The sequence below is a fragment of the Mycotypha africana genome, assembly GCF_025528875.1.
Source record: "Mycotypha africana strain NRRL 2978 chromosome Unknown BDF20scaffold_2, whole genome shotgun sequence".
NCBI classification, from domain to species: Eukaryota; Fungi; Mucoromycota; class Mucoromycetes; order Mucorales; family Mycotyphaceae; genus Mycotypha; species Mycotypha africana.
Window position 1 is genome coordinate 1,240,244 of NW_026515726.1, and position 26,209 is coordinate 1,266,452.

The following is a 26,209-nucleotide window of genomic DNA, read 5'->3' on the forward strand; positions in this document are numbered from 1 at the left end:
CCTGTAGAAATCGGACCAGTTTCGTGCTGGCGATTAGTAGGATGCTGTTAAGCGGTCGATGCGGGTTAGTAGGTCATCCCGACGGTTAAGCATGCGGGGTCTTTTAAAATCGCATAAAAGCAGCAACCAACGTCAGGAACAATACTTAACCCTGGGTATTCCTAAGCACTCAAAATTTCACACCTGATTTCAAAAAATATGTATGCAACAGGATATCATCCGATGAGTTTCAAGGAAGAAGGGTGTTTTTTGGTCAAAAGCCTTTCTGAAAAGAAACAGATAGAACATCATCTCTATCGGCATTTGGATGACCATTATGATTTTGACACACAGGTTTTCGATAAGCATAAGCTGAAGATAATGGAGGTACACACAATAATACCAGTTACAGCTAAATACCAATTTTCTTCAACAATATCAAGTATTCGTTTTCAAAATTTAAATGATGCTCCTTATACTGACTTTTTTGATTATCGTTAAGCAGTGTTTGTTTGAACAGTCAGTGGAAAAGGGGGTCATTCTCAACCATAATATGTTTCATTTATAATGTCTTTACCTAAAGAATAGCGCTGCTGTTGAAGGTCAAGCAACAAGGAATAAGCCCATCAAAATTTTAATACGGCATCGCGATTAAGTTAGAAGTAAAGTATTATTTTCAAGTTAAACATAAAACAACAACCCCTTCCCTCTCCCACGCAAACACACAAAAACAGTTATTTTCACGTGAAAACATTTGAAAACAGTAGCAGAAATAAGACCATGACAAAAAGGAATATGTAAATGATAGCATTGAGTTAGCTTATCCCAGGACTCGAACCTGAATAAGAGTAAAAATAATTACTCTTGTTTTAACCATTTAAACTAGATAAGCAAATATGGGAATCTTGGCCTGAGGTTTCCTCATAATCCTTAAAAAATGTAACACTTGCTCAAAAGAAAGAAAACTATGGAACGTGGAGAGGCTTGGATTATAAAAGTTGAAGTCCTAAGCTAGGTCATAAAAAGTACTCTGCCAAAAAAGCAGGTGTTCGGTTTGCTCCCCTCGCCAAGCGCTTCGCGATTATGATTAAAGCTTCAGACAGACAAAACAACTCTTGATAACCAAGTGGCATATAAGGGGAAACATAAAAAGGGGAAGGTGTGAAGGCAATAACAAACAATCTACCGCCGTCCTTCAGTGTTAGGATCCCAGAACACGACAGATGACCGCTCAACCCCAACACTAGCGACAGAGGGATTTACAAGGCCCAGTGAAACTGTCCTATGGTCTGCCGGTGTCAATTAAGAACAAGATCAATGGGAATAAAGAACAGAGTTTGTAGTAGACTGCCACCAAAGCCGAGGAGCAAGCGTTACAGAGGATATAAGTAAACGAAGGCCGTTAATGTATGAAAAAAGAAGAGAAGAAAAGAGACCTCCAAAGAGAAAACATGGGGGCTTTTTATAAGAAAATTTTCTTCTTGTCACGCGACGTCCAAACAGTCAACGATACAAGCCTCCCTATTCTTATGTAAGTAGTCTCTTCTTAACGAGTACCTATGCCTACAAATTATCGTGGGATACTTTTGAACTGAAATTCGGTTACAAAATTCTGACTGATATTGGCGCTATTCAACTAACTGACCAGGCTGAAGAAGATGTGACGCTATGTGAATACCTATATATTAATCAAACGTGATGTTATTCAGTTGCATTTTCTTATTCTGATTTCGACATAACACTTTTTCAGTATTGTACCAACAACTTTATATATGCATCTTCTTTTGAAGATGTCGTCAAACGAAGTACACCTACAATGCTCTCTGCAATTTATACATTGTTTCTATTCATAATGCAAGTTCTATCTTTAATGCCCCTCCCCCAAACGATCATATCAGCACAAATAAAACCCCCAAGAATCGCATATGGTGTTGATTATGGTCTTGGTTTTGACTATGATCTCAATACTCAATGTTTAAAGAAGAGGTTGATATCCAGTTCTCATATGATTCCAACGTACGACCATCGAGCGTATGTCCAGCAAAAACCAGTATATACCAAAAATTTGATAATTTGGAATGTAGTTAACGCCCCAAGTAGTTGTTGAACCCTTAAGCAGTGTTGACACACCGGCTCCAAAGTACCGAGCAGGTTTTGCACGCAAGGATACTTTGGCCGAGAAGAGCCTTCAATGCTTCAACAGTGTCGTAACTGTAATTGTTGCATATTCGAGAGGTTAGGTATTCATCAATAGTTATAGCGAGTAAATCAAAGAACTCCAATAACATCATTTTTGTGGCCTTTGATGAGCGCAGCAGATTTCCCGAAAATGCCACTACCAAACAATATGAGGGATCTTTCTAGCGTCGCCTACACTGGAAGGATCAGGCCTCCACTTGATCTTTACGGAATTACTGTGGAAAACATGTATTCTATCAATATTTTCTGCAGATAGTGGATAATGTGCTCGTCATTTGAAAACCTTTCCTATCTTTATTTGCAATAACTTTGTTTAATTCTCTCACTTCGTCTTTTTCTTCTTTCTGCATTTAGAAGAAACCATTCTGTCGGTATTATTCTCTGGCCATTTGCCTCAATCCTGCCACCGATTAATTTTTAGCGAGATTGTGGCTTTGTACATTGATAAGTAATAGCTAACAAAATGAAGTAGAAAGTGTGGAAGAAAGTCAAAGTACAACAACCATTATCTACAAGCGGAAGAACTCGTTTGGGATCCGTTTTACGCGTAGATTAATTCATTGATCCTCTTTGCTGGAAGGACCTTAAATAAAGTCTTTTAAACCTCAACTCTGTGTCTATTGCTAATAAGATTTGTGTGCTGCTTACATGTTCAGTGCGTCTCGTATATTTAGACGTAGTATCCCCATCGTTTAAAAAATGTTTACTGACCCTCATCAAATAAAGTGTTTTGAACTCCGTTAGAGCCGTCCCTATCTCCGATTAGGTATAGCACTCTTAAAGGAGTTTTTCATGTACCTTACAATCGAATCTGCCTATCTCATGTCCATAGATCTTTTTTAAAACTGAAAAAAAGAAATAAGATTTTTTACAATAAGATCTCTTTCTACAAATGAAAACTTCCAAATGTCTTTAAAAACCACTGCGAAACCGTATAAGTAACTGGTTTTCCTTAGAAAATGAGAGGCACTTTAGGCTTTTGTACTTTTTAGATTAAAGTGTTCCCTGCAGAACCGTATAAATGATTGGGTTTCCTAGAGAACAATAAGGTTACTTAAAGGGGGTGTCGCAGTTTTGCAAACAATTATATAAATGGAAATGTAATACTTGAAGAAGTCTTTTCTATTTCAGGACACGGGACGGATCTTGGCGCTGGTTTTATTTTAAATTGCAAATCTTTGTTCCTTTTACGAGTGTGCTAGTAACAATAATAATTTGTTGTCTTTACATATAAGGTCTTTAGTAGATTGTTAGGTGAAATATTTGGATTAAAATTGATTAGATGACCTACTCTTCAACTCCTCCACCGCTTCCAGCTCACAACTTCAACAATAGACAAAGTCAAGACAATTACCATCATGCAAATTATTATTACAAAACAGCTGAAAATGAAGCACAGATACCGCTAAATGAAAGATACACTGCCTCACCATTACAATCTCGTCAACAATATTTCCAAAATTCTACTCCTTCAACACCGGGACATCCGCATCAATCGTTAAGTGTTCAACATCCCTTCCATGCTGGATACGATTATAGCCAGAATTACCATTATGCTCCGGAACAAACATCACCACCACATCGATTTCAAGGAAACGAACGTATAGGTACAAATTGGGTAAAGGAAGACGACGATCGAGCATTCAACAGAAGATATGGCGGGGAGAAACAACGAAATCCCATTACAAGCTTTCTTATTGGACCTGTTAGAGTCCCAATTTTCAGCTACGTATCGGCTACAGTGATGGTAGCCATGCTCATATACGAATTCGTACGATATCATCAACTAACAGGCGGAGTCATTGAACAAAACCCCTTTAACCCTATGATCGGACCAAGTTTTCAGGTATTAGAATAAATATGGCAACATCATTCTTTTATCCACCTCGCTTAAAATAAAAATACTTATCAACAATTAGGTACTGGTAAATACAGGTGCTCGATTTACGCCATGTATACGAAGTGTTCCAAGCCTACCGAGCAACACTACAATTGGAAACTGTTACCGAACCGCTCAGGACGTCTGCACGTTAGAGGAACTATGTGGATTCAACGAGCAAACCGGACAGAGCTTTCGATTCGTATTGCCGATCATTATGCATGCAGGCGTTATTCACTTTTTACTCAATATGTTGACGCATTTACGGTTGGGAGTGGATTTAGAAAGAGCACTGGGTACAGTTCGATATTTTGTATTGTATGCTTGCGCTGGAATCTACGGCTTTATTTTATCGGCAATGCTTTCGCAGAACTTGACAGCGTCTACAGGCTGTTCGGGAGCCTTGTTTGGTTTAATTGGTTACATGTTTATTGATGTGCTCGTCAATTGGAAGTTTTTGCCGCATCCTATAAGAGATTTGATGGGCTTACTAATATCTACCATTATATCATTGGTATTGGGATTATTGCCTGGTTTGGATAATTTTGCACATGTTGGTGGGTTTGCAGTTGGTATATTTATGGGTATGCTGATTGCGCCTATGCGTCCTATGGCTACAAGGAGAGTAATGGTCTTTACTTGGATGATGCGAATCATAGCTTTAGTTGTTATTATCGTATTATTCACAGTATCCCTAAAGCAATTCTATTCTGCCGAGGATCCCAGCAAGGTAAGTTCAGAGAATATAAATGAAGACTTTAATTTCTGTGATTTATTAAACATTTCTCATTTCATTTCCTACTAGATCTGTCCCAATTGTAAATATCTATCCTGCCTACCAGTGAATGGCTGGTGTGATGTATGAAGTGAGAATTTGGAGAGATGAAACTATTTTTACACCTATACTATATAACTACCATAACCATGTAACAATTATGCAATATACCAATTGTAAAAAATAATACAATACACCTTACTGTTTAGCTGCATTAAATAACTCTCTTGTTTTATTCATGTAAATCGTACAATTGGGCGCTCAATGAATTAATCTTTATTATGTTGGTGGCTGATTTGCTTCATTACTACACACCTTCAAGATATATTCGCTCAATATCCTATAAGCAACCAATATATACATAATGACTGATCATGAAAACTGTTTCGATAGCGAAGGATTTTAGAACTTTTTATTGACTTCATTAAAAATCTATTGTCGTTCTACTTGCTGTGATCGAAATGGGTTATTGATATTATGAGATACATATTGCTCGTTGTTGTTACTGCTGATGTTACTTGTGTCAAGATTTACATAGTGGCTAGGCGGTGTTGGAGGTTGCGGAAATGCCGGCGGATGCTGTGAATCAGGAAGATTAGTTGAAGTAGTAGTAGAGAGAATAGTAGGAGTTATATTATCGAGTGTAAATGAAGTACTGACATTGGTATCGGGACTATATATATGTCTAGTACTGTTTGTATTATTGTAATCGTGACGGTTTGCCACTGGTGACAAACTTGATGATGCTGTTTCAGCTATTGGATCACTTATTGAAAGATTAGAAAAAGACGACAGAGGAGTCATATCTTGTGGGATAACGGGCAAATGCTGATTTTGTTGATGTTCTGGATGATCTATTGACTGCTGGTGCTGTTGGTGCTGTCCATCAGAAGGTACAGTGGGAGCTTCATACATAGGTGGAGGTGGTAGGTCGCTGATTTCATTTTGATAACTGCTGGAAAGTATATCGGGTATAGGAGCAGCCAAGGTTGAGGGTTCCGCTGCTCTTGCTGCTGTTGTCTGATCTAAATTATTATAATTATACAATACAGTTTCAATGATCCTTTGTCGTTCTGCGAACAGTGACTTTTTTACATCCTCGACAGCTTTTTCCAAACGGATCAATGCCCCTTGCGCATACTCTTTATACTGCTTTACCCAATTGATTGAGTTCTGCGTATTTTTATAAACTGTAGCCAATAAACCGAAACACTGAGTAGCTTTGGCTATAAATTGATGAAAAGAGAGCTTAATGCTAATCTTGGTCTTTTTCGTCAATACTACCAGAATTATCTTACCTCTCCATGCACTGTCTATATAGTTGGCGTTCAAGTGCATTTGTAATAAAGGATTATTCGTCACTACATCCAACGTTTGCGGGTATGGTATCTCTGGTAAAACTGTTCGTGCCTTATTCAATAAACGTTGGACTTCCCATGTCCTTTTTCGAGCAGCTTCAATCAAATTGAATCCCAGAACAAAAGAAATTAACTTAGAGCTCTATTTATCGATAAATCAGATATTTCCAATTGATATCTTACCTTCTAGGTAAGTTACTTGTTCTTCATCAATGATTGGGCCAGCAAAAAGCTCAAATGGTACATAATGAACAACCTCATCTATCAATCTAATCGCTTTTTTAACATCTACTAAGGCTTTTGCAAGCGCATTTTCTGCTTCCCGAAATCTTTCATTGTCACGATTTGCCTAATAGTGGATCAATGTCGCTCAGTAAAAGGTATAATGTATAGAGATTTCCTACTTATTTATCACATTTACCAATCTTTTCTGTTCTTTGTAATTGACCAACTCAGCTTTCAAGCGTGGTTCCGAAGGGAAATCAGGATCTTCAGAAACAAAAATCTTCCATTGTGCGATAGAAGAAAACAATAAATCAGTAAGTGATAAGAGCAGGGTAAGATACTACCCTTGTAAGCAACTGGAAACAATCTAGTTTACCTGTTCCAAAAGTGATTCAAATTTGCTTCGACCATCCTTGAATTGACTTCTTTGTCGACTTAGTGTTTCTTCTTTCAGAAGTAGAGCCTGGTAACTAGCCGTTAATTTGTCCAACTCTCTCTTCGACCGTTGCTCGTTTTCAAAGGCTAATTGATATTTGGCTTCTTTTTTGGCCTTCTTTTCTTTTTTTTTGCCTGATAATGTGGCTGCAGCTGATCGTATAGATAAATGTCTCATATCTCGTACATCACGGTATTCCTTTTTACTTTCAATTTCATTATATATACATTTTAGTAACACAATCCTAAAATTTTCAACGGTGACTTATAGCACTTTACGAGTTCTCTTCCAGAGCGATAATTTCAGCTTTCTTGATACGAATCTGATTTTCTAATTCTTGTCTATGTGCTCTCACTTGTACAAGTTCATTTTCAATATTTTTTTCGCTATCAAGTTCAATTTTTAATTTTCTATAGTAAGCTGACTGATCTAAAATACTTTGTACAAGTGCCATAGAAGTAATAAAACGTTGATTATCGTTTTCAATCACTCAAAACCGAGAGAATGAAAAGAAAGAAGTGCTGTAATGGCGAACATTCTCTTAATTTTTTTTATTTTTTTTTTGTTTACCTGTTTGCAGGAATTTGAAAATTTTTAACTCCAGTGGTTTTTGTGAAGCATGTTCATTTGTGAAGTTCAAGTTCTTTTGTATTTGCAAAGGATCACCAAATCGTTAAAAAGTTAAATATCGTTTAGAAATACACGAAAGAGTATGAGAGCAACTACATTTCTGAAAGATATAGCAACAACCACAATCTTTCTATATTTTAAACACGGGCCTGCTGCTGCTATCTATCGATGTAAATCAACTTCCAATTACATGCGACCATCAATTTTTGTGCGTAAAGTCATAGTGGATAAACTCTACTTAAAATGAACTACATTCACTTCGTTCGATGGTGCTTAGATCTCCAAGCAACCCATGTTTATTTTACACGAGATAATATGATGTACTCTTCATGTCATTAATGTTTTCTGTACGAAAGAAGAAAAGGAAAGTGGTAATATAGTGGTTAGGAGAAACTGGGTCTAAAGCAACCATAAGCGAAAAAGCTCACAGAAAAGAAGGCAGGAAAAGGAAAAGGCCAAAGCCAAAGTCAAAAGATCTTTTAACAGAAGATCTAGCGCGATCTCTACCATCAAATCATCTAAAAAATATCGCGATAAATGGAAACACGGGCTACAAAGTTGATGTACGGAACCATGTGTTATAAAATGAGCGTAAAAAGCTGCGAACATATATCTCTTGCTTGCAACTGCTATAGCATACCAAACAGTACAAGTCTCAAAACAATACATATACGGCAGCAGAGGTGCTCTTATGGGTTGCAATCTCCCAAACATTTCAGCCTTCAAGACAAAGCCATTGAAACTCGCGCTTACATTTTGGGCCATGCTATTGCTAAGTTAAGGTTATCTAATCCTGTTCTTTGATTCGACCTTCCCAATTTCTTACGGATCTTATCCATCAATTGAAATCAAATCATTTAAAAAGAGGCGTCAATTTCTTAGAAAGAGGGTGAGAAGCAATAGCAATGCTGTTATTAGGGCTGCAGATTTCAAAAGGATAATTATAGAACCTTTATTTTGTGACTGTATCTTCATGGTACACGTTTGAGTTCCCCCAAACTAATTTCTTTGGCTTTACAATTATCAAACATTTCAATGTCTCACCAAAGCGGTATTCAAGGTAGAAGGATGAAGTCTATCTCATGATATATATGAAAGCAGTTGAGGCTGATAATAAATTGTACGAAATATTATAGTTTCGGAGGAACTCTCTAAAGCCTTCACAGATGCTGTTTCTAATGGCAATGTTCGTGTTATTCGTGTTTCTATTGACAATGGTAACCGCTTAAAAGCCAGACTATAAAGGCAAACATTGAATACTTACTGCATAACTCATTTACAATATAAGAATCACTTGTCCCAAGTGGTATATCGTCCGTTCAAAGTGATTTCGAAAGCGGTAATCCGTTGTGTGCATTCAGCAGCTGACTGTTGAGAATACCTCTTTATTAACCCTTATCGCACGACTTATTTCAGACTACAAAAGTTATGTTAGTGACTATCTTGAAACAACTACACCCGCTTATATATTTGTTCGTTTGGACGAGAGAACAACTTCCACTGGAGAATACAAGTGGCTTTTTCTCTGTTACGTACCTGATAATGCTAAAGTCAGAGATAAAATGCTCTATGCTTCCACAAGGGCTACTTTAACTAAGGAATTAGGTGATTATAGATTTGTTGACAATATTTATGGTACGGAAAAGGTGAGGAAAAGGATAAAGAATAGAAATGTGGGGCCATGAGAAAAGGCTAAATGTAAGAAAAACAATCCCTAAATGTTAAAAAATTGTTAAGGCTGAGTTCACATGGGAAGGCTACAAAAGGCACTTGGCTCACAAAGCGGCAGAAGCACCATTGACAAGACGAGAACAAGAGCTTGCAGAAATCAAAGCTGAAGAGGTATGAGAAACCATAAACTGTCAAAAAGACGAAGGAAGCCTTTTAATAACCCAAATTGCCAAAAAAAAAAGGCGAAAACAGTATCTAGTTATCAGGGAACAAGTACCAGAAAGAGCTATGCTCCAGGAGTTGCCTTTCCATTGACTGAAAAAGCTATTGAAGCTCTTTGTTCATTGCAAGCCGAAAAAGAGCATCGATCTCACAACTTCGTCTCATTGGTAAGAATGGCTCAAGACTTACGAAACTATTAATTTAGCAGTTCTAATGCATTAAAATAGTGTTTAGATAATGAAAGGATAGACTTGGTCGACGTGCAGAATATTGGAATTGACGATTTGAGTAAAACTATTTCTCAAAACTCTCCTAGATTTACCTTCTATAACTATGATAATGGAGCAGAAGAAACAATAGGTAGATAGGAGAACATCAAATAGCTGAACGGGAATCAGTTGTGCCTTGGTTTGGAACTTATACGGGTGTTATATTTCTTGTAGTGTTCATTTATACATGCCCTTCACAATCAAAAATCAGAGAACGCATGTTGTATTCGTCATCGAAATCAAATGTTATCGCAGCAGCAGAAAACAATGCTTCTATTCACGTTTGTAAAAAGGTAATTGGAAATTGAAGGAACATTCACAAAAATAAGATCCGCTGCGTGTTTGCTAAGGACTTTTACATAATCAGTTTGAAACAAGCGATCTGGAAGACTTAACCAAAGCTTATTTTGAAGAAGAATTGAAGATTGGCGCCAGTAAGTCATCCGGTTTCGATTCACCACACTCCACTGGTAGTATTGTAGGAAATAGAATTCAAATGCTTGGAGGAGCAAGGCAGGGTTTTAAGAGACCTGTTGCGCCTGGCAGAAGAAGACCAGCTTCAACTAATTCAGCCAACTCTAATACGACTTCAAGCTTAAGCTAGGGCGGAAGAATTAACACTACCTTTCTTTGACCAAACTGTACTGCAGAGCACCATTGATGTTCAAAAATTACAATTTTCTTGTTTTAAATCGGGCTTGTTGAATATAGTACAATACGAATAAAAGGGATTCTAGAACAATAGATAACAAATACGTCTTGTGAAAACGTTTCATGATCAATTATGTTAAGAGACAATACTGATGGTTGGCAGCAAATTGTCAATAGAGAGTCAAATAAAATTTCATGGTCGTAAATATGAATTCCAAGCTGCATTTTTATTCCCAAGACTGACACTTTAAATCGAATAAACGACAATTATTTGTGTGTTTTCTTCTTCTTCTTTGCATGACCTTTTGTTTGCTCATCGTGTAAGTTCTATTTTGAAATGGAACAAAATTCGAATTATGCACACGCAGTGGAAGGTTGCAATTTTGAAATCCTTACCATACTGGCCACACGCTTAGCTGCTGTTACTTCTGACAATTTTTCTAGGATTTCATTCTCATCCACATCATATTTTTCCATTTGTTTACCTAAACAGAATGATGGAATGAAGAAGCAAAATGTTTAGCATCTAACCTGAACTCCCACACTTAAAAAAGAGCAGCCAAGCTTACCTATACGAGCTTCAATAGCTTGTACTAGTTGGATATCTTTCTCGGCTACAATTGATATAGCTTTACCACCTCGACCAGCACGAGCTGTACGACCGACACGATGAATATAGTCTGTAGGATCTCGGGGTATATCATAATTCAAAACACATTCGACGGAAGGAATATCCAGACCACTAGTAATATAGACTACTGTCAGTTATCTTCAATTGCCAGTGTATCTAATGCTTCGACTTTACCGAGAGCCAACATCTGTTGAAATTAGGATCTTTATCACTTCAGCTCTGAATTTTCCTAGAGAATTTAATCGCTCCTGCTGTGTCATTTCCGAGTGAAGAGCTGTACACCTAATGCCAAGTTCTTTCAAAGTATCTGTCATTAATTGTGCTGTCGAGCATCTGCCGCAAAAGATAATCACTGATTTTTCCTTCAGGTCGTCAGTACGCAGCAGATGTGCTAAATAAACCATCTTCACTTGTGAAGGGACAAAGATGTAATACTGATCTAATGTGGCAACAGTCGATACCGACATGTCACAGACATGAACAAATGGCTTTTTTTTAGGATCTTCTTCAGCATCTCTCAGAGCTAATATAGATTCTGTCATAGTAGCTGTGAATAATAAAGTCTGTCGTTGTTTGGGTAATAAAGGTAATATCACTTCTAATTCGGAAACGAATGTTGGTGACAGCATACGATCTGCTTCGTCCATGACCAAAAATTTACATCGTCTTAAATCTACTGCCCCTGAACTGCTTCTGATATGATCTCGAAGCCGCCCTGGTGTTGCAATAATAACATGTGGTTTTTTGGACAGCTCTAAAGCTTGCTTCATCATATCTAATATGGAACATGAAAATTTTGAGCATACGACCATATTACACCAAAGAAAGATACAATGACAGTTGAAATACATTAGCCTTAACTTACCCATGCCACCTACAACAACACATTCTTTCACTCCAACTCCTTTTCCCAACACTCTGAACTGTTCAGCAATTTGAAAAGCCAACTCTCTCGTTGGAGTGAGTACCAATGCAAACGGTCCATAAGGATCATCCGATAGTTTTTGTAAGATCGGCAAGGCAAATGCTGCTGTTTTACCGGAACCGGTCTTTGCACCACCAATAACGTCCTTGCCGGCAAGAATGGGAGGAATACATTCTCTTTGAATTTCTGTAGGCTCCTTAATTGCCATTGCTTTCAGTGTGTCACATAACCAATCGTCGAGTCCAAGATCGCTAAAGCTGGTTTTTTTTTCGACAAACGACTTTGATATATTCTTCCCAGAAGCTAATCCTTTTTTTTGCGATGCTGCAACTCTACTGAGGGTTCGGGTTTCTGTCATTGTAACTATTGAGATCAGATCTTGCTGAGAACAATGGCATAATTAGAAGCCACAGCGGACTAAATTTTAAACTGTTCGGTTTACTGAAGCTTGTCTCGTACAACAGAATGATCCGGCATCCCACAAAAATTGGACGCTGATTGACCAGCGGCTGTTCATTCATTAATAACTCCGTTTCGAGCTACCCGAACAGGATCAAGGGCTACTTCTGATCACGTGAGCTAACTCTTATCATTACCACGACAATTATTTACTATTAAATTAATTTAAATAGTCGCTTTGGCGGAGTGGTTAACGCGGCAGCCTGCTAAGCTGTTTCCTTCCAGGAGCGCAGGTTCGAATCCTGCAGGCGACGTTTTTGCCTTGACGTTTATGTAGTGTCTGTAGCGTTTTATTTTATTTTATTTTTCTTTCAGGGAAAATGTTGCCTACTAAAGATCACAATAACATGTCGCGCACTGAGTTAACAATATAACAAGGGTACTCTTATAATAAACACTAAGTTTTAGAAAGGAGATAAAAGATGATTCTTTATTCTCTTAAGACAGCTATGTTCCTTTTATACTGTATAATAAATCACCGTTATAACACGACAAAAGCACTTGAATTAAACAAAAAAAAAAAAAAAAAAACTACTACAGGGAACACTGGCAAGTTATTTTGTAGGAGTTACCTTTAGCATTCTCTTTTCCTGTAAATTGTTCAATTTGTCAACAGTTCTTGTACCATTTTCGAAGTCGTAGGTTTATTCAACTAAAATGCTTTATTTGCCCCTTTTTATCAATACCGATATGGAGGCTTTTCAAAAACGGATGGCTTCAGAATAAGACAAGTAACTCTCGTTTCAAGCAGCTAATTGCCACTTCAAAGCACGACTACGGGAATGCGACCTTAAAATTGAACATTATTTTTAAGAGGTCGATGGTATCTGCTAAAACGTGACAGCAGCGGCTAATTGACGACAGTCAAAACCACCCACGGCTGCAAGCGGTAAATATATGATTTTTCTCCGGGTTTAAAGCACAACGAGACAAATTAGTTTCTTTCTGATAACATACCCACTTCTTCTATACTCCATATTGTTTATAACAAACCATATTGATGTCTGACATGCTTTTGTATAAATTGACAGCTATCATAAATTCGTTATATTTCTTAATCTCTCCCAAACGCCAGTTCGTGCACTTCTGTCGCATAATGTAAGGATTGAGTGACCTATAAAGGCAGTTCATCATGTCGTGACGCCAAGGAATTGAAGATATTGAGAATAAAGAAAATAATTTTAGAGAGATGCCTTCCCTTTCTCATTCTTGAGTTAGCGGTGATCATCCTTATGCAAAATTACAATTTTGCAAACATATCTTCTTGTATTCTCAAAGAGGTTTTCGTGGATTATAGTCTTAATGCCTTTTTTATTTTACATAACTATATAGAGCCATGTACTACTACCGGAAGGGTCTTTTCTTTGTATCCTTAACCCTTGTTTCCGTTTTATTATTTGCAACGTGGGCACGTAGTGTAGACCTGACTTTTCTTTGAACATTGTTTAAGAATAAACTGCTAAAGTAAGCTTAGCAAAAGATGTGAATAAGTAGGCATAGAAAGTTTGAAATCTTTCTCTTATAACCACTTTTATGAGAATAATCATCATATATGATTTTTATAACAATATTCAACTTCGTTTTTCTGATGGTCTTTTTTTTTTTTTTTTTTTTTTTTTTGAACATTTAATTGTGTCTGATTCTAAAGCAAGAAGTCTATTTTTTTTATTTTTTTTTTTATGCAGCAACTGTGAACTTGCGACAATAGATCTCTTTTACGATCCACGAGCGATGAATTCTGAAAACTTTGGCTTTCCTTTTGAACCTTATAACATTCAATATGATTTCATGAAGGAGCTATATGAGACACTTTCCGCCGGCAAGATCGGCATCTTCGAAAGCCCTACAGGAACTGTAATATACCAGAGCCAACTTCTTCTCAACGTGCTTCCGAAATATTCAATGTAACAACCGCTTTTCTTAGGGTAAATCACTTAGTTTGATATGTGGATCTTTAAAATGGTTAAAAGACGATGATGAAAAACAATCTCAACCGACGAAAACAACAATCACTTCGAAAGGTAGATCTACCATATAGGCGATTTTAAATGATCCATTCGCGGACTGATGTTCTATGTTCATAATGTTATGACATAGCCGAACAACCTTCCTGGATCGCTGCACTGAAAGGACAAACAGAAGAAGTTATAGCGCAAGAAGAACTAAGGAAACAGAAATCTGATTTGAAGGAGCGCGTTGAAAGAGCGAGACTCCTTAAGAGAAATAAAGACCTTTACTATGTTACCATACACAAAGACAGCAAAAAACGAAGAAATGTCAAAACAGAAAATGCAATTATTGACGAGTTTCTTCTGGATGATTACGACAGTGATCAGGAAGATACTTCCTCCAGCGGTAGTCGTAAACCTAAAGCAGAAGTTGACAGCAATTTATCTAAGGAGGTTCAAGCTCTTCTGGCAAAGTAATGGCTACGATAAGTCTAAATAAATGTTAATTCTTGATGCTCTTTAGTCATTATGGCTCATGCAGCGTATTCACTAGGCTGGAAACCAAGTCGAAGCCAACAGTTGCTTACGATAAAGATGAGAATAACGATGAGAATATCGAACTCGAAAACGAAACGAAAATATTTTACGCATCAAGAACTCATTCTCAGTTATCACAATTCGTTCATGAAGTCAGAAAAACTGTTTATGCATCCGATGTCTTTGAGGTATCACTTGCCTCCAGAAATCATCTTTGTATAAATGAAGAGGTCAGACAGTTGGGCAATGTGCAAAAAATCAATGAAGCTTGTTTGGATCTACAAAAGAAAGGTGAGTTATAACGGTAGACGAACAGTAGGGAAAGAATGATCATGCTGAGCAGTTTGTTCAGCATCAAAGAAAGGGCCGTGCCCTTATTTATTAGCAGTGGACAATACATCAAAGTGGAATGAATTCCGAGATCATGCCTTGGTAAGGTAGACAATTTATGAAAACGGCAACGATAATCGTCCACTGATGCAGCTCAATAGGCTGAGGTTGGGGACATTGAAGATTTGGCTGCAGTTGGTGAGAGGCTTCAAATTTGCCCTTACTACGGAACTAGACATACGGTGAAGACAGCTAGAGTAAGGATCTCCAATAAAATAATGACTCCAGGCGCGAGATGGCTCTATGACCTTAAGAGCCACTATCCTTCCGCAGAGTTAGATATGTTCTTTTCAATTCAACAAGTACAACGCGAGCAGGAAATCTCATCCATATCTTAATTTAGTTAATAGTGCTACCTTATCAAAATCTGCTTCATGCAAATACTCGTGAATCGTTGGGTATATCTTTAAAGAACAACGTTGTTATCCTTGATGAGGCGCATAATTTGATGGAAACCATAACCTCGCTTCATACTGTACAGTTATCATTATCACAGATAACACTGGCGGGTAATCAATTGAAACTGTACGTTGAGAAATACAGAGCAAGACTCGCAGGTAAAAACGTAGTCTACATTAGACAAATCTTGCTCATCATCCGAGCTCTAGTGAACCATTTGAGTCCGAAAGATGTGATGCAGAGAAAAGACAGTGTTTTACGTGTAAATGACTTCTTGCATGCGCTTTCTATCGATCACATCAATATGTTTAAAATTCAACGTTATCTTGAAGTCAGCAGCCTTTCGCGCAAGCTGAATGGGTTTCTTGATATGGCCCGTGAGAAAGAAGAAGAAGAAAGGCAAAAACAGCTTCTGAAAGATCCTAAAGCCGATTTAACACCACCCACAGAGGTCTTGAAAACCTCTACTTTGACTCTTACACAAATTGAGGCATTTTTGATGACCTTAACCAATTCAGACAAAGATGGCCGTATTGTGACGACCTTTGGTGACGCTGAAAGTTCGATACCTGCTGTGAAATACATGCTGTTAAATCCTGCTGATGCGTTCAGCCCAATAGTAGAAGAAGCGAGGAGCGTCATTTTAGCAGGCGGTACAATGGAACCAGTACGTGAATTGCTAAAACGTGGTATAAAATGACACTGCCTCTTGAATAACAACATGACAATTTTTGACACGTTCATAGATTACGGACTTCATGAACTACTTATTCCCTTCTGTGCCAAAAGATAGGATAACCCATTTTTCTTGTGGGCATATTATTCCGCCTACAAACCTGTTAACCGTTAGTCTAGAGCATGGTCCGACAGGAAAACCGCTACTGTTCAATTTTGAGAGTAGGCAAGATGTTAAACTGGTAAGCCCTTTGATTCATAATGATATTGAACGCGGGCCATTTACTAAAACAACTAAAACAGATAGATGAAGCAGGTCTGTCGATAGCCAATTTATGTAACATTATACCTGATGGCGTTGTATGCTTCTTCCCTAGCTTCACATTCTTAGAACAAGCCTACAAACGTTGGCTATCGGTTGAAAGTGGCAATATTCTATCTAGAGTGAAACAGAAGAAAAAGGTCTTCATAGAGCCGAGAGAAAGCAAGAAAGTTGATTCTACATTGAGAGATTATACTTTACAAATCGAATCAACGGACAACAACTTGGGAGCACTGTTGTTGTGTGTCGTAAATGGTAAAATGTCGGAAGGTATTAATTTCTCGGATAGACTGGGAAGGTAAGAAAGAAAAGAACCCTAAGAAATTGTCGCTTTACGTTCCATAATTTAAAATTTTTATTCAACTCTGTACAGAGGGGTTATCATGGTAGGGCTTCCTTTCGCTAACCGAGGTTCCGTGGAATTAATCGAAAAAATCAAGTTTGCACAACAGAGCACGGTAAGCTGGACAATTTATTGCATGTCTGTGATGAATAAACTGTAAAAATAGATCTTTAATATACTCTACATCGATAGAAGGATGAAAATATCAACGCTGGAAAGGAGTATTACGAAAATCTCTGTATGCGAGGTGTCAACCAATCTATCGGTAGAGCTATTCGTCATCGTGGAGATTATGCTACTATTATTTTACTAGATAAACGATATTCAACTATGCGCATCCAAAAAAAATTACCCAAATGGATTGGTAGCCATATAGAGCATTCAGACAAATTTGGTAAGGTTATGAACAAAGTGTCGACATTCTTTCGAGGGAAGAGAAATATGTAGGCTCAAGAACCAAAAAAAAAAAAAAAACGAAAAAAATCAACAAAAAAAATAAGTAATGGCAAGAAACATCTTGTATGCAGAACTTTTATAGCAAGCATCCCTTATGGATTCTAGCACACTATTCGTGATTGTACCTGGATTTTACGATTTAGGACAGATACCAATTTTCAACTAAAATAATAAATTCGTAACCACTACAATTTATTGCTTACTTAATTAGTGATGAAAATTGTCAAATGCGTTAAGACATGTGTCTAGTGAGAGAGCCGCAATGACAATATCTAAGGATGTAACCACATTTTGATATGTGGTGTGCCAGCTTCTTCGAACACTTGATCTTGGCCTTCTTTGGCAGAAAAGCCGCATTTTTCATAAAATCCACGTCTAGGGTATTGTGAATGCAAGACAATGGTATGGAAACCGTTCTCTTTACAGTAAGCAATGAAGGCATCGACTAACTTTTTGCCAATACTGAGGCCTCTGCCGCATGGTAGAACTGCAAGGCGTCCTAATTTTGCAACACCTTCTTCCTTAGGTATTAAGCGGACCACCCCAATATCAAAATTGTGCTCGATTGTCCCGTCTTCATTAATTTTATCACAAGTAGCTACCCAATGTTGTGCTGTATCATCTTGACTGATAGAATGGGTATAATATTTTAGCAACACGTCGATCCGATTTTATTACTTCAAATAAAACGAATAAATACATTTTGAGCATACCCATCAAGTTCTATTTCCATAGAATAGCCCTGTTCAACATGAAAAACTTGTTTCCGTATACGTAAAGCTCTATCAAGCTCCTCCGGGTTTTTCAGATGAACTACAGATATATTGATATAATTTGGCATATCTCGATTACGCTGTTTGCAAGGAGGAAATATCTGTGACATTTTCCCTCCCAAATCATCGATCTTTTTATCTCAGAAATATGCGTGACTGGATAGTAAGCATAGAATTGGTGACAAGGAAGCTGTGGTTTTTAATATATTGTATCCGCTTCTTTTGATGGTTGTGAAAAGATACGCTACGGTATTTTGAGTATTGGTAGACTATTTGCCTGGAATTTTTCATGCACACCTTCAAGGATCAAGAAAGCATTATAAAATAGCCGCGTATTTGATAGAGTAGAACAGTTATAGTACGTTTGCAACTTGATTTTATGGACAATATTATTTTCACCCGATGGGCACACAAAAAGTTACACTAGAAACTGTTTGAACAGTTCATAAAGGAAGATTGGATTTGAGAAAAAGCTTTTATGGAAACGAAATGGGAAAATTGTATGGTATCACCGTGCAGGCCAGGTGATAATGGATTGAGTATTGGGGGGGCGCAAAAAGCAAATCTAATAGGCGCCGCGCAACGTTTTCTGACGGGGAAGGGGGCGTTTTCTCACGTTGAAAATAGTTGGCCTCGTGAAGTAAGAGCAACGATGAGCCATGCTGTGCTCTAAGAGACCGAAGCCGCGGTACTATGTTTAATATGTCAGGTCCGGAGCTTCTTCAACAGATGAAAAATTGTGTCAGAACAGTGCGTTGCAGCTGACGGCGGTTATGCATATTTAAAAATTGAATGGTAAAATTTTTTGTGAGAATGCGTGTGGGATATCGCTGTATTCACTTGAGTGGTTGTTTGGAAGCTAACCTAATTGCCATCTAAGGCGGCGGCTACGCTCGGTAAATGTCGTTGGAAGCAAAATAATTGGGTCAAAACAGATTGTTGATCGGCACTGCTTGATCAAGTTGGAGTGTGTGGTTGAGGTTAAGGCAACCAGATCGTTTTGAGGGTATGCTTAATGGCTATGCGCAGAGTTTTACTAACGCCGACTAGCTGTTCCAAATTGGATTGAACAGGACATTTGGAACCATAGGGATTCACTTTCAGGTTGGATAATTTTCGGGATAAGGTATTTCAGCAGGGCTTTATCGGATACTGTTTGGAGACGAAGCAGAAGCTTGTATTTAAGAATATGTCCGTTCTCGCGCAATCGGTTACTTCAGCAGTTGGCACATGATGGTTACTGAACCATCAAAGGTTCTACGAAGGCAGTTATTTTCAACTTTCCAAGGTGATCAATGACAGAATTTCTATTTATGATAGCTAAACCGTATTCCAGTAAAGAATCAAATGATATGCGTATTTGTCCGCTTTCTTTTGTTTTTGCAGAAACGGGCAGTTAATAGTCATCACTATACGTGTCTGATAAAAAAAAGACTGTACTCTTACAATTCTGACTGTTAAAACTCAAAAGTTAATCAATGCTGCCCGAATTATCAATAGGTCCTTTTATTGCAAACAAACAAATACGGCATAAGAGCGATGTCCTACGAATCGGTCAATACAGAAATCGTTGACGATGAAATAGACGCAGTAGTTACTACTGATACAGAAAGCTCAACGACATTCAACCTCGAACATTTACCCGTGTCCTTTAAAACATTTCTGGAAAAGAATCAGATCGATCCTAAAATTTATACAATCAAAGAGCTTCCTCGATTTGTTCGAGTAAACACTCACTTGCCCTTGAATCGAAGACCATCCGTTGAAGATCTTCGTTCTCAGTTAAAAACCGATAAAGTCTATCCAGTCGAAGGCTTGGAAGATTTCTTCAGCATTTATTTGAACGACACCAAACAGCGAATCTCTGATATTCCAGCGTACGTGTTTTAAAGCAAATCAAATACACAACCACACGCAGTTGCTATAATTCATTTACTCAGTATAAACCTAAAGTTATAAAGAACGTTCTATATTTGGTATAGATGTTAGTTCAGCCATTGCTGTGAAAGCTCTTCAAATAGAGAAAGATGACCAGATACTTGATATGTGCTGTGCACCCGGTGCTAAATTGTGTATGATTGCCAATTTACTTGGAAGGGACGGCACTGGCACTGCTACTGGAGTGGATATAGCACACCACCGCCTTTCGACTTGTAGATCTCTGATAAAAAAATACAAGGTAGGCGAGAAGTTGAGATTATTCGAAGCGGATAGTACAACTTTTGCCATACGACCGCCTTCGAGACTCGGCAACAGAATTATTGAATATGACTCATTGACCGAAGGCAGCAATAAACCATGTGATGATGAGACTGATGATGACAGCTTGATTAAGAAGAAACGTCAAAAAACTGAGTATTTAAAACCATTCTACGCATCCAAAATGCTGAGATTTGACGATCAACAAATGATGAGTGAAAAGCAATTGTATAATAAAGTTTTAGTAGATGCTGAATGTACTCATGATGGCAGTATTTTGCATATTCTGAAGGTAAATACTACTAATGTTGTCAAATATATCCAACTCAGACTTTTAAAGACTTTTTGTGCTTTCTATAGTATGAGAAATGGGGATGGGACAAGTTTGAAGAGAACTTCATGGATCCAAAAAGATTATCAAATATAGTTAACCTACAGGTACTGAATATTTGGCCAACTTTATTTCGAATACAGTGATTCATAAAACTAATATATTGTCTAGCGTAAATTGATGGAGCAAGGATGGTTGATGTTGAAAGAAGGTGGTATAATGGTATACAGTACGTGCTCTTTGTCAATCTCGCAAAATGAAGAGAACGTCGCTTGGTTTCTGAAGAATTTTACAAACGCAAAGCTGGAAAATATACCCAATTTCAATATCAAGCCTGCTAAAATTAAAACACAAAGTATCGATAGGAGGCTGCAGAATGATATAGCCACTTACTGCCTACGATTTGATCCAATCCATAGCCGTACAAGCGGTTTTTTTGTAGCTCGTTTCAAGAAGCTTTATTAAATGATAAAGTATGCAGTCTTATTTACAATTACTTAATTTTTTTTTTTTTTTTTTTTTTTTTTTTATTATGTGAAGTTTTCATTCAAAATTTCCATTATGTGACTCCTCGTCACACACTTCATTCATCATATCCCATTCTTTGTCCAGTAATTTTGATTCAGCTATTGAGGCACTGACTGGGTTCGTTGACGCACTATGATGAAAGCTGTCATCCGGGCCAGCTTCAAAGATTTTTGATTCAATCGTTTCTGCTTGTTTGTTACCTTCTATTAAGGTAACGCTTTCTTTAAGCTGCTCACGTTCCTGTCGTTGTATTTCCTCGCTATTCTTTGCCATTTCCGCCTCTTCAGCCTCCTCCTTTCGTAAGGCCTCATCAAGAATACCCAAGGCAACTTCCTTATTCAAATCCTTCAGGAAGCGTTCAATGCGCCGATAATTCCCAAATAACATATTGAAAGTACGAACCATTGGTTGTTTGATAACACCTTGTTCTGTAATCTTCAAAACTACAGCTCTTTCTTCTTCTTCCACAGGCTTAAGAACGAATGTCCATGAACCGCTAAACGTTGTATTTGCTTTACTAGTTGATTCAGTTTCACCTGGCATAATATACGGTCGCTCTTCCACAACTCTCAACAACTTTCTTCCGGGTTCTTGTTCAATGTTAATCACAGTGGTGCGCTTGTTTTTCCGTGTATATTCTGTGAATGTTACGCGGCGTTCGTCCTCATACTTATTGATATCATTTTCATAATCATCTTGTCTTACAACTATTTTGCTAATATTTGACCGCCAGGCTGGGTAATCTTCTATACTTGTCAAAATGGTCCACAAGATTCCAGCAGTTGTATTGTATTTGAAAGAGCGTGAGACGATATGGCTCTCAGGCAGTAGACGACCAATGGCATATAATACCAATGGTATGGTGGGTATCAAAATTAAGCAGGTTATGATTGCCGCAAATGTACTGACCATCACGTAAAAAAGTGTATAAAATGAGGTAATGAGCAACAGAAAGAAGAAACAAGATAAACGGCGGGGGAAAAATCAATATTGAAAATGGAAAATCTCAAATTAAGTTAATACAAGAGGTTTGAAACCGTTCAGGTCCAAATCCGCCCTTATTCTTCTACCAACATCAAAATACCAGGTACAAAAGAAAAATACTTATATAACAGTTATTATAGTATAACTAACTCTATAAGCTCTTTTAGGAATGGACCCGTATATTGTTCATATTTTGACAGGTAATAGATCATTATCAATGCATGATTTTATCCGTCTGGAAACTGACAGAATACTGTAATAGTCAGTGACACGGCTTCTCAAGACGGACGTGCTGATAAAAGTGGGCCTCTGTTAAAGAAAATACTAGAGGCTAGCGGCAGATTCAATGTCAAAAAGGACTCTATCCTTCCGGACGATCTGGAGTCGATACGGTCAATCATTCAGAATTGGGCTGAACACGATCAGCCAAATCTCATTCTCACAACTGGAGGAACTGGCTTTGCTGAGCGCGATGTCACACCCGAAGCGATCAAACCTGTATTAGACCGAGAAACGTTAGGGCTTACGCATCTTTTATTATCGTCATCTATATCAATCACACCGTTTGCTGCTTTGTCTCGCCCTGTTACGGGAATTCTTAAAAAGACATTGATTGTTACTTTACCTGGCAGTCCGAAGGCCTGTGAAGAGAATTTGGGAGCCATTATGCCGGTACTACCCCATGCTCTTGATCTGTTACTGGCACGTGAGACTGTTAAAAAGCAACATAGTGAGATACAAGATCGGCAAATCAGTGGTGTTTCGAACGTCCGTGCAGCTGCTAAAATTCAATCTTCATCAGGACAGCATACCTGTTCACACCATGAACATGATTTACATTCGGATGAAGCAGATATACCACAATCAGGCCTTTCGACGCCGCTAGAAACTCCAGGTAATACAGCATAGCTGCTAAATAGTTCAGAAGATGTTAAATTAACTTGTTCTATTATGTAAAGTCTCAAGACGCGCTCGTAAATCGCCTTACCCGGTAATATCTGTAGAGAGAGCCAAAGAAATCATTGAAGAGAACATCAAGACATTAAATATCATTAGTTTGCCAGTATCGCAGTACTTGCTTAATTATATCCTCGCGGAAGATGTCTTCGCTATGGAACCAGTACCTGGCTACCGAGCATCTGTAGTTGACGGGTATGCTGTTCATGGTATGTGAAATGAAGCCAATTGTACTTTAGCTAATTATGCTAACGATAATAAAAATATACTCTTTACTGAACAGCGGAAGATGGAATTGGTATATATCCCGTTGAATCAGTTTCGCTCGCAAATGTTGGCATAAGAGGGAAAGAATTAAATAAAGGAAAAATTACTCGTATAACAACGGGTGGTATGGTTCCAGAAGGTGCCAATGCAGTCATTATGGTTGAGGATACCAAACTTATCAAAGCTTCGCCAACCAATAAGAATGAGGAGCTAGAAATTGAAATTTTGGCTCAGGCTCGATTTGGTGATAATATTCGCGAAGTAGGTGTGGATTGCCAGGTAGGCGAATTGGTAGCAAAAAAAGGACACAGGATTAGCACCGAAGATATAGGTTTACTAGCTTCAGTGGGAGTGCGTCATGTCAAAGTTTACCGTAAACCACGTGTCGGTGTATTGTCAACAGGAAATGAAGTTGTAGACCATATCCATACAGATACCTTAAAACCTGGCCAAATTCGAGATACCAATCGTATCACTTTATTGTCAGCTGTGCAATCCGCAGGTTTCGAAGCCGTTGATTTGGGTATTGTTGGTGACAAAGTAGATGAAATGACAGAATGCTTGGAAGAAGCCCTAGATCAGGTTGATGTTCTTATTACTACAGGTGGAGTGTCGATGGGAGAGGCTGATTTTGTTAAGCCTATATTAGAGCAAAAATTAGGAGCTACTCTCCACTTCGGTCGCATTCTGATGAAGCCCGGAAAACCCACAACTTTTGCAACACTTCAGTTGGGTCCTGAAAATAAAAGACCGCCTAAAATAATATTTGCTTTACCTGGCAACCCTGTATCTGCTAGCGTGGGGCTTTATCTCTTTGTTGTTCCAAGTCTACGTCGTATGGCAGGATGGACAGGTCCTAGTCATACAACAGTTCCTGTCAAGATAAAGCATGATATATACTTGGATAGTCGTCCTGAATACCACCGTGTACAAGTATGTGTCGATTCAGAGGATGGGACACTAACCGCTCAGTCCACCGGTAATCAACAGAGTAGTCGCATGCTGAGTATGGTTAATGCCAATGGTCTGTTGGCATTACCATCAAAGAAGCCAGATCTGACAGTATTGACTGAAGGTGCTACAGTTCCTTGTATTTTGATTGGCCCTTTGGTAAATGAAATAAACTAACAGCTCAGTCAACTTCCTCCCATGGCAAAATTTATATAACATCCTTTTCAAAAATTCCGCTTGCTACTCATAGTATGTAATATACTTTTTCTCAGAGAAATTAGAATCGTGGCATAAGGCTTATCAAAATTTAACAGTAATAACCACGCTTGTCTTTTGGTCAGTTTTTGCATTATAGCTATAATTATCATTCAATCTTGTTGCTCAACAATGAACCAATAAGCAGTATCAAATGATTGGGGTTAGACTTTCACTAGGCCTTATAGCCTGTCTGGTCGAAGATTAGCTTTGGTTAGATTGATAAACCTGGTTAGCCAGCTGCCTGGTCAGTCATCAAAAAGCATCTTTTCACTTATTGATGTTCATTGCTTTGCTTTACGCTGGAAAAAGGCTTATGTTGACCTGCTAATACCATCTGACTTTGCTAGAACTCAAAAAAAAAAAGACACGGTTTTGCGACCACAATCGATGCTAACAATGACCTTTTAACATCTCTTCCCCTCCCCCCCATTTTCAGTTGGCGAGGGTAAGGGTGATGGTGGTTAAATCTATTCTTGTCAATCATTTGCGTCATAGCAATGATTGTTTCAACAAAAAGAGATGTTCTTCATATATTTGAAGCGCACGAGCTGAAAACAAATCAAAGACCATTCATAGTCGCAAAAATGTGTACAAGCCATTAATTTAATTTAATGATCTTCGTTCCTGAAACTCTATGTACGCGGCATACTATATTCCATTTTTTGCCAATAATCATAACAACAAATGGTCCGTCAAGAGCAAGCCGGGAGAATAGTAAAAATTATCGAGACAGGCTTAAAGCAAGGACATAATGGAAGTGAAAAACTACTCTTCTTTTAGTAACAAAAGAAGAAAAATAAGTACTCTCATGCTAAGAGACGAAGCGTTCATTCGCATCAACAAAAAAGTATTAAATAAGCACTGGTGAAATAGGTATTGTTCTTTCAAACACATACAAAGTATAAAAAGCAAGAATACTTCAAATTGGATTCCTATAATGACTGTCATATCTTTCCATTGAAGCTATTTACGTAAAAACTCTTCTGTTGATGATTTACTTTCATTCATATTTACACTGATAATGATAAGCTGGTATTGATAACTGTCGGCCTGAAATCATACTATTTTTCTCTCCCCTGAGCCCTTTGAGTTAAATTACATGATGCTTTTAAGATTATATCGAACTATCATTGTTATTGTTAATTGCTCTCATAGAATTGCCACAAGTGATGTTCAAATTATAGGCAAATGGAGCAATACATTGGATGACTTTCTACTGCCATGAGTTTTGCATATTGGATCATCCTTGAGGAGTCCCGCGGGCCCATCCTCACATACGGGTATCGGTCGGCAGCGCCGGCCTAGCCATGCAGCTTCTATTGAATAAAGCGTATCTTACCGCAGTTTAATGAAATAACATGAAAACGAAAGCGCCTAAATCTTTAGGATCATAGCAATAAGAAGAAGATATAGATTACTTTTATACACCACTGAATTGTACTTGATCGTCATATCTCATTGCCGATGATATCATAAACGTGAAGTAGGAAAAGTATAAGAAATAAGTAATGACTCTTACAAGGGATCAGCTACCTCGCTTAGGATTGCACAGGCTGTCATTTAGGATGTATAGTTTACTTA

The 26,209-nt window shown here is 37.9% G+C and overlaps 13 protein-coding genes, 1 non-coding gene and 1 pseudogene across 15 annotated transcripts; 8 read left to right on the plus strand and 7 right to left on the minus strand.

The window, feature by feature from the left end:
* Nucleotides 1-796: 796 nt before the first annotated feature.
* Nucleotides 797-871, minus strand: BDF20DRAFT_t35 (annotated as a pseudogene). Its single transcript has one exon. The product of its transcript is annotated as a tRNA-OTHER (tRNA).
* Nucleotides 872-1,965: 1,094 nt separating this feature from the next.
* BDF20DRAFT_851816 (uncharacterized protein) lies at nt 1,966-2,284 on the minus strand. The gene has a single exon (XM_053080039.1). It carries the CDS (start codon nt 2,268-2,270, stop codon nt 2,091-2,093), a length of 180 nt encoding a protein of 59 aa, XP_052939077.1. The 5' UTR covers nt 2,271-2,284; the 3' UTR covers nt 1,966-2,090.
* A 1,176-nt stretch (nt 2,285-3,460) lies between these two features.
* Nucleotides 3,461-4,922, plus strand: BDF20DRAFT_815124 (rhomboid family-domain-containing protein; the record flags this gene model as incomplete). Its single annotated transcript, XM_053077050.1, has 3 exons — nt 3,461-4,024; nt 4,098-4,787; nt 4,863-4,922. 3 exons carry the CDS (start codon nt 3,461-3,463, stop codon nt 4,920-4,922), a joined length of 1,314 nt encoding a protein of 437 aa, XP_052939078.1.
* A 141-nt stretch (nt 4,923-5,063) lies between these two features.
* BDF20DRAFT_284890 (uncharacterized protein) lies at nt 5,064-7,354 on the minus strand. The gene is made up of 5 exons (XM_053075085.1): nt 7,130-7,354; nt 6,792-7,056; nt 6,612-6,695; nt 6,374-6,539; nt 5,064-6,286 (listed from the first exon to the last, which is right to left on the minus strand). The coding sequence occupies exons 1-5, from the start codon at nt 7,303-7,305 to the stop codon at nt 5,265-5,267; spliced, it is 1,713 nt and encodes a 570-aa protein (XP_052939079.1). The 5' UTR covers nt 7,306-7,354; the 3' UTR covers nt 5,064-5,264.
* A 526-nt stretch (nt 7,355-7,880) lies between these two features.
* BDF20DRAFT_832621 (uncharacterized protein) lies at nt 7,881-8,246 on the minus strand (the record flags this gene model as incomplete). Its single annotated transcript, XM_053078561.1, has 1 exon — nt 7,881-8,246. The coding sequence occupies one exon, from the start codon at nt 8,244-8,246 to the stop codon at nt 7,881-7,883; it is 366 nt and encodes a 121-aa protein (XP_052939080.1).
* A 270-nt stretch (nt 8,247-8,516) lies between these two features.
* BDF20DRAFT_904685 (uncharacterized protein) lies at nt 8,517-10,247 on the plus strand (the record flags this gene model as incomplete). Its single annotated transcript, XM_053083064.1, has 8 exons — nt 8,517-8,541; nt 8,618-8,698; nt 8,898-9,127; nt 9,219-9,323; nt 9,395-9,541; nt 9,602-9,734; nt 9,818-9,936; nt 10,011-10,247. 8 exons carry the CDS (start codon nt 8,517-8,519, stop codon nt 10,245-10,247), a joined length of 1,077 nt encoding a protein of 358 aa, XP_052939081.1.
* Nucleotides 10,248-10,367: 120 nt separating this feature from the next.
* On the minus strand, nt 10,368-12,306 carry BDF20DRAFT_285622 (P-loop containing nucleoside triphosphate hydrolase protein). The gene is made up of 3 exons (XM_053075087.1): nt 11,100-12,306; nt 10,864-11,036; nt 10,368-10,779 (listed from the first exon to the last, which is right to left on the minus strand). The coding sequence occupies exons 1-3, from the start codon at nt 12,206-12,208 to the stop codon at nt 10,649-10,651; spliced, it is 1,413 nt and encodes a 470-aa protein (XP_052939082.1). The 5' UTR covers nt 12,209-12,306; the 3' UTR covers nt 10,368-10,648.
* Nucleotides 12,307-12,481: 175 nt separating this feature from the next.
* Nucleotides 12,482-12,563, plus strand: BDF20DRAFT_t26. Its single transcript has one exon. It is a non-coding gene; the product is annotated as a tRNA-Ser (tRNA).
* A 698-nt stretch (nt 12,564-13,261) lies between these two features.
* On the plus strand, nt 13,262-13,896 carry BDF20DRAFT_285647 (uncharacterized protein). Its single transcript, XM_053075088.1, has 2 exons — nt 13,262-13,407; nt 13,642-13,896. Exons 1-2 carry the CDS (start codon nt 13,310-13,312, stop codon nt 13,745-13,747), a joined length of 204 nt encoding a protein of 67 aa, XP_052939083.1. The 5' UTR covers nt 13,262-13,309; the 3' UTR covers nt 13,748-13,896.
* A 74-nt stretch (nt 13,897-13,970) lies between these two features.
* Nucleotides 13,971-17,423, plus strand: BDF20DRAFT_851852 (helicase C-terminal domain-containing protein). Its single transcript, XM_053080040.1, has 11 exons — nt 13,971-14,163; nt 14,234-14,330; nt 14,407-14,731; nt 14,812-15,086; nt 15,148-15,227; nt 15,287-15,382; nt 15,529-16,251; nt 16,331-16,501; nt 16,563-16,879; nt 16,955-17,039; nt 17,117-17,423. The coding sequence occupies exons 1-11, from the start codon at nt 14,041-14,043 to the stop codon at nt 17,369-17,371; spliced, it is 2,547 nt and encodes an 848-aa protein (XP_052939084.1). The 5' UTR covers nt 13,971-14,040; the 3' UTR covers nt 17,372-17,423.
* Nucleotides 17,424-17,652: 229 nt separating this feature from the next.
* On the minus strand, nt 17,653-18,221 carry BDF20DRAFT_904696 (acyl-CoA N-acyltransferase; the record flags this gene model as incomplete). The annotated part of the gene is made up of 2 exons (XM_053083068.1): nt 17,653-18,007; nt 18,094-18,221. 2 exons carry the CDS (start codon nt 18,219-18,221, stop codon nt 17,653-17,655), a joined length of 483 nt encoding a protein of 160 aa, XP_052939085.1.
* A 1,471-nt stretch (nt 18,222-19,692) lies between these two features.
* Nucleotides 19,693-20,779, plus strand: BDF20DRAFT_813881 (S-adenosyl-L-methionine-dependent methyltransferase; the record flags this gene model as incomplete). The annotated part of the gene is made up of 2 exons (XM_053076922.1): nt 19,693-20,030; nt 20,107-20,779. The coding sequence occupies 2 exons, from the start codon at nt 19,693-19,695 to the stop codon at nt 20,777-20,779; spliced, it is 1,011 nt and encodes a 336-aa protein (XP_052939086.1).
* Nucleotides 20,622-21,207, plus strand: BDF20DRAFT_851870 (uncharacterized protein). The gene is made up of 2 exons (XM_053080041.1): nt 20,622-20,644; nt 20,713-21,207. Exon 2 carries the CDS (start codon nt 20,864-20,866, stop codon nt 21,146-21,148), a length of 285 nt encoding a protein of 94 aa, XP_052939087.1. The 5' UTR covers nt 20,622-20,644; nt 20,713-20,863; the 3' UTR covers nt 21,149-21,207.
* A 19-nt stretch (nt 21,208-21,226) lies between these two features.
* Nucleotides 21,227-22,123, minus strand: BDF20DRAFT_814285 (uncharacterized protein; the record flags this gene model as incomplete). Its single annotated transcript, XM_053076959.1, has 2 exons — nt 21,227-21,324; nt 21,448-22,123. 2 exons carry the CDS (start codon nt 22,121-22,123, stop codon nt 21,227-21,229), a joined length of 774 nt encoding a protein of 257 aa, XP_052939088.1.
* Nucleotides 22,124-22,203: 80 nt separating this feature from the next.
* Nucleotides 22,204-24,688, plus strand: BDF20DRAFT_285905 (uncharacterized protein). The gene is made up of 5 exons (XM_053075089.1): nt 22,204-22,298; nt 22,363-22,395; nt 22,458-23,090; nt 23,155-23,361; nt 23,436-24,688. Exons 2-5 carry the CDS (start codon nt 22,365-22,367, stop codon nt 24,545-24,547), a joined length of 1,983 nt encoding a protein of 660 aa, XP_052939089.1. The 5' UTR covers nt 22,204-22,298; nt 22,363-22,364; the 3' UTR covers nt 24,548-24,688.
* Nucleotides 24,689-26,209: the final 1,521 nt, after the last annotated feature.

What these genes read in the sequence shown, in the direction of transcription:
- BDF20DRAFT_851816 (XM_053080039.1), bottom strand. Translation starts at nt 2,270, where the DNA reads ATGATGTTATTGGAGTTCTTTGATTTACTCGCTATAACTATTGATGAA.
- BDF20DRAFT_284890 (XM_053075085.1), bottom strand. Translation starts at nt 7,305, where the DNA reads ATGGCACTTGTACAAAGTATTTTAGATCAGTCAGCTTACTATAGAAAA. An exon ending in TTGAATCACTTTTGGAACAG is followed by an intron (nt 6,696 to 6,791) that starts GTAAACTAGATT and finishes GCACAATGGAAG; the next exon opens with ATTTTTGTTTCTGAAGATCC. An exon ending in ACAAAGAACAGAAAAGATTG is followed by an intron (nt 6,540 to 6,611) that starts GTAAATGTGATA and finishes ATCCACTATTAG; the next exon opens with GCAAATCGTGACAATGAAAG.
- BDF20DRAFT_285622 (XM_053075087.1), bottom strand. Translation starts at nt 12,208, where the DNA reads ATGACAGAAACCCGAACCCTCAGTAGAGTTGCAGCATCGCAAAAAAAA. An exon ending in TCAACAGATGTTGGCTCTCG is followed by an intron (nt 11,037 to 11,099) that starts GTAAAGTCGAAG and finishes CTATATTACTAG; the next exon opens with TGGTCTGGATATTCCTTCCG. An exon ending in AGCTATTGAAGCTCGTATAG is followed by an intron (nt 10,780 to 10,863) that starts GTAAGCTTGGCT and finishes CATTCTGTTTAG; the next exon opens with GTAAACAAATGGAAAAATAT.
- BDF20DRAFT_285647 (XM_053075088.1), top strand. Translation starts at nt 13,310, where the DNA reads ATGTCTGACATGCTTTTGTATAAATTGACAGCTATCATAAATTCGTTA. An exon ending in GTGCACTTCTGTCGCATAAT is followed by an intron (nt 13,408 to 13,641) that starts GTAAGGATTGAG and finishes ATAACTATATAG; the next exon opens with AGCCATGTACTACTACCGGA.
- BDF20DRAFT_851852 (XM_053080040.1), top strand. Translation starts at nt 14,041, where the DNA reads ATGAATTCTGAAAACTTTGGCTTTCCTTTTGAACCTTATAACATTCAA. An exon ending in GTTCAAGCTCTTCTGGCAAA is followed by an intron (nt 14,732 to 14,811) that starts GTAATGGCTACG and finishes CGTATTCACTAG; the next exon opens with GCTGGAAACCAAGTCGAAGC. An exon ending in TTTGGATCTACAAAAGAAAG is followed by an intron (nt 15,087 to 15,147) that starts GTGAGTTATAAC and finishes CAGTTTGTTCAG; the next exon opens with CATCAAAGAAAGGGCCGTGC.
- BDF20DRAFT_851870 (XM_053080041.1), top strand. Translation starts at nt 20,864, where the DNA reads ATGGAGCAAGGATGGTTGATGTTGAAAGAAGGTGGTATAATGGTATAC.
- BDF20DRAFT_285905 (XM_053075089.1), top strand. Translation starts at nt 22,365, where the DNA reads ATGGACCCGTATATTGTTCATATTTTGACAG. An exon ending in GACGCCGCTAGAAACTCCAG is followed by an intron (nt 23,091 to 23,154) that starts GTAATACAGCAT and finishes TATTATGTAAAG; the next exon opens with TCTCAAGACGCGCTCGTAAA. An exon ending in TGACGGGTATGCTGTTCATG is followed by an intron (nt 23,362 to 23,435) that starts GTATGTGAAATG and finishes TTTACTGAACAG; the next exon opens with CGGAAGATGGAATTGGTATA.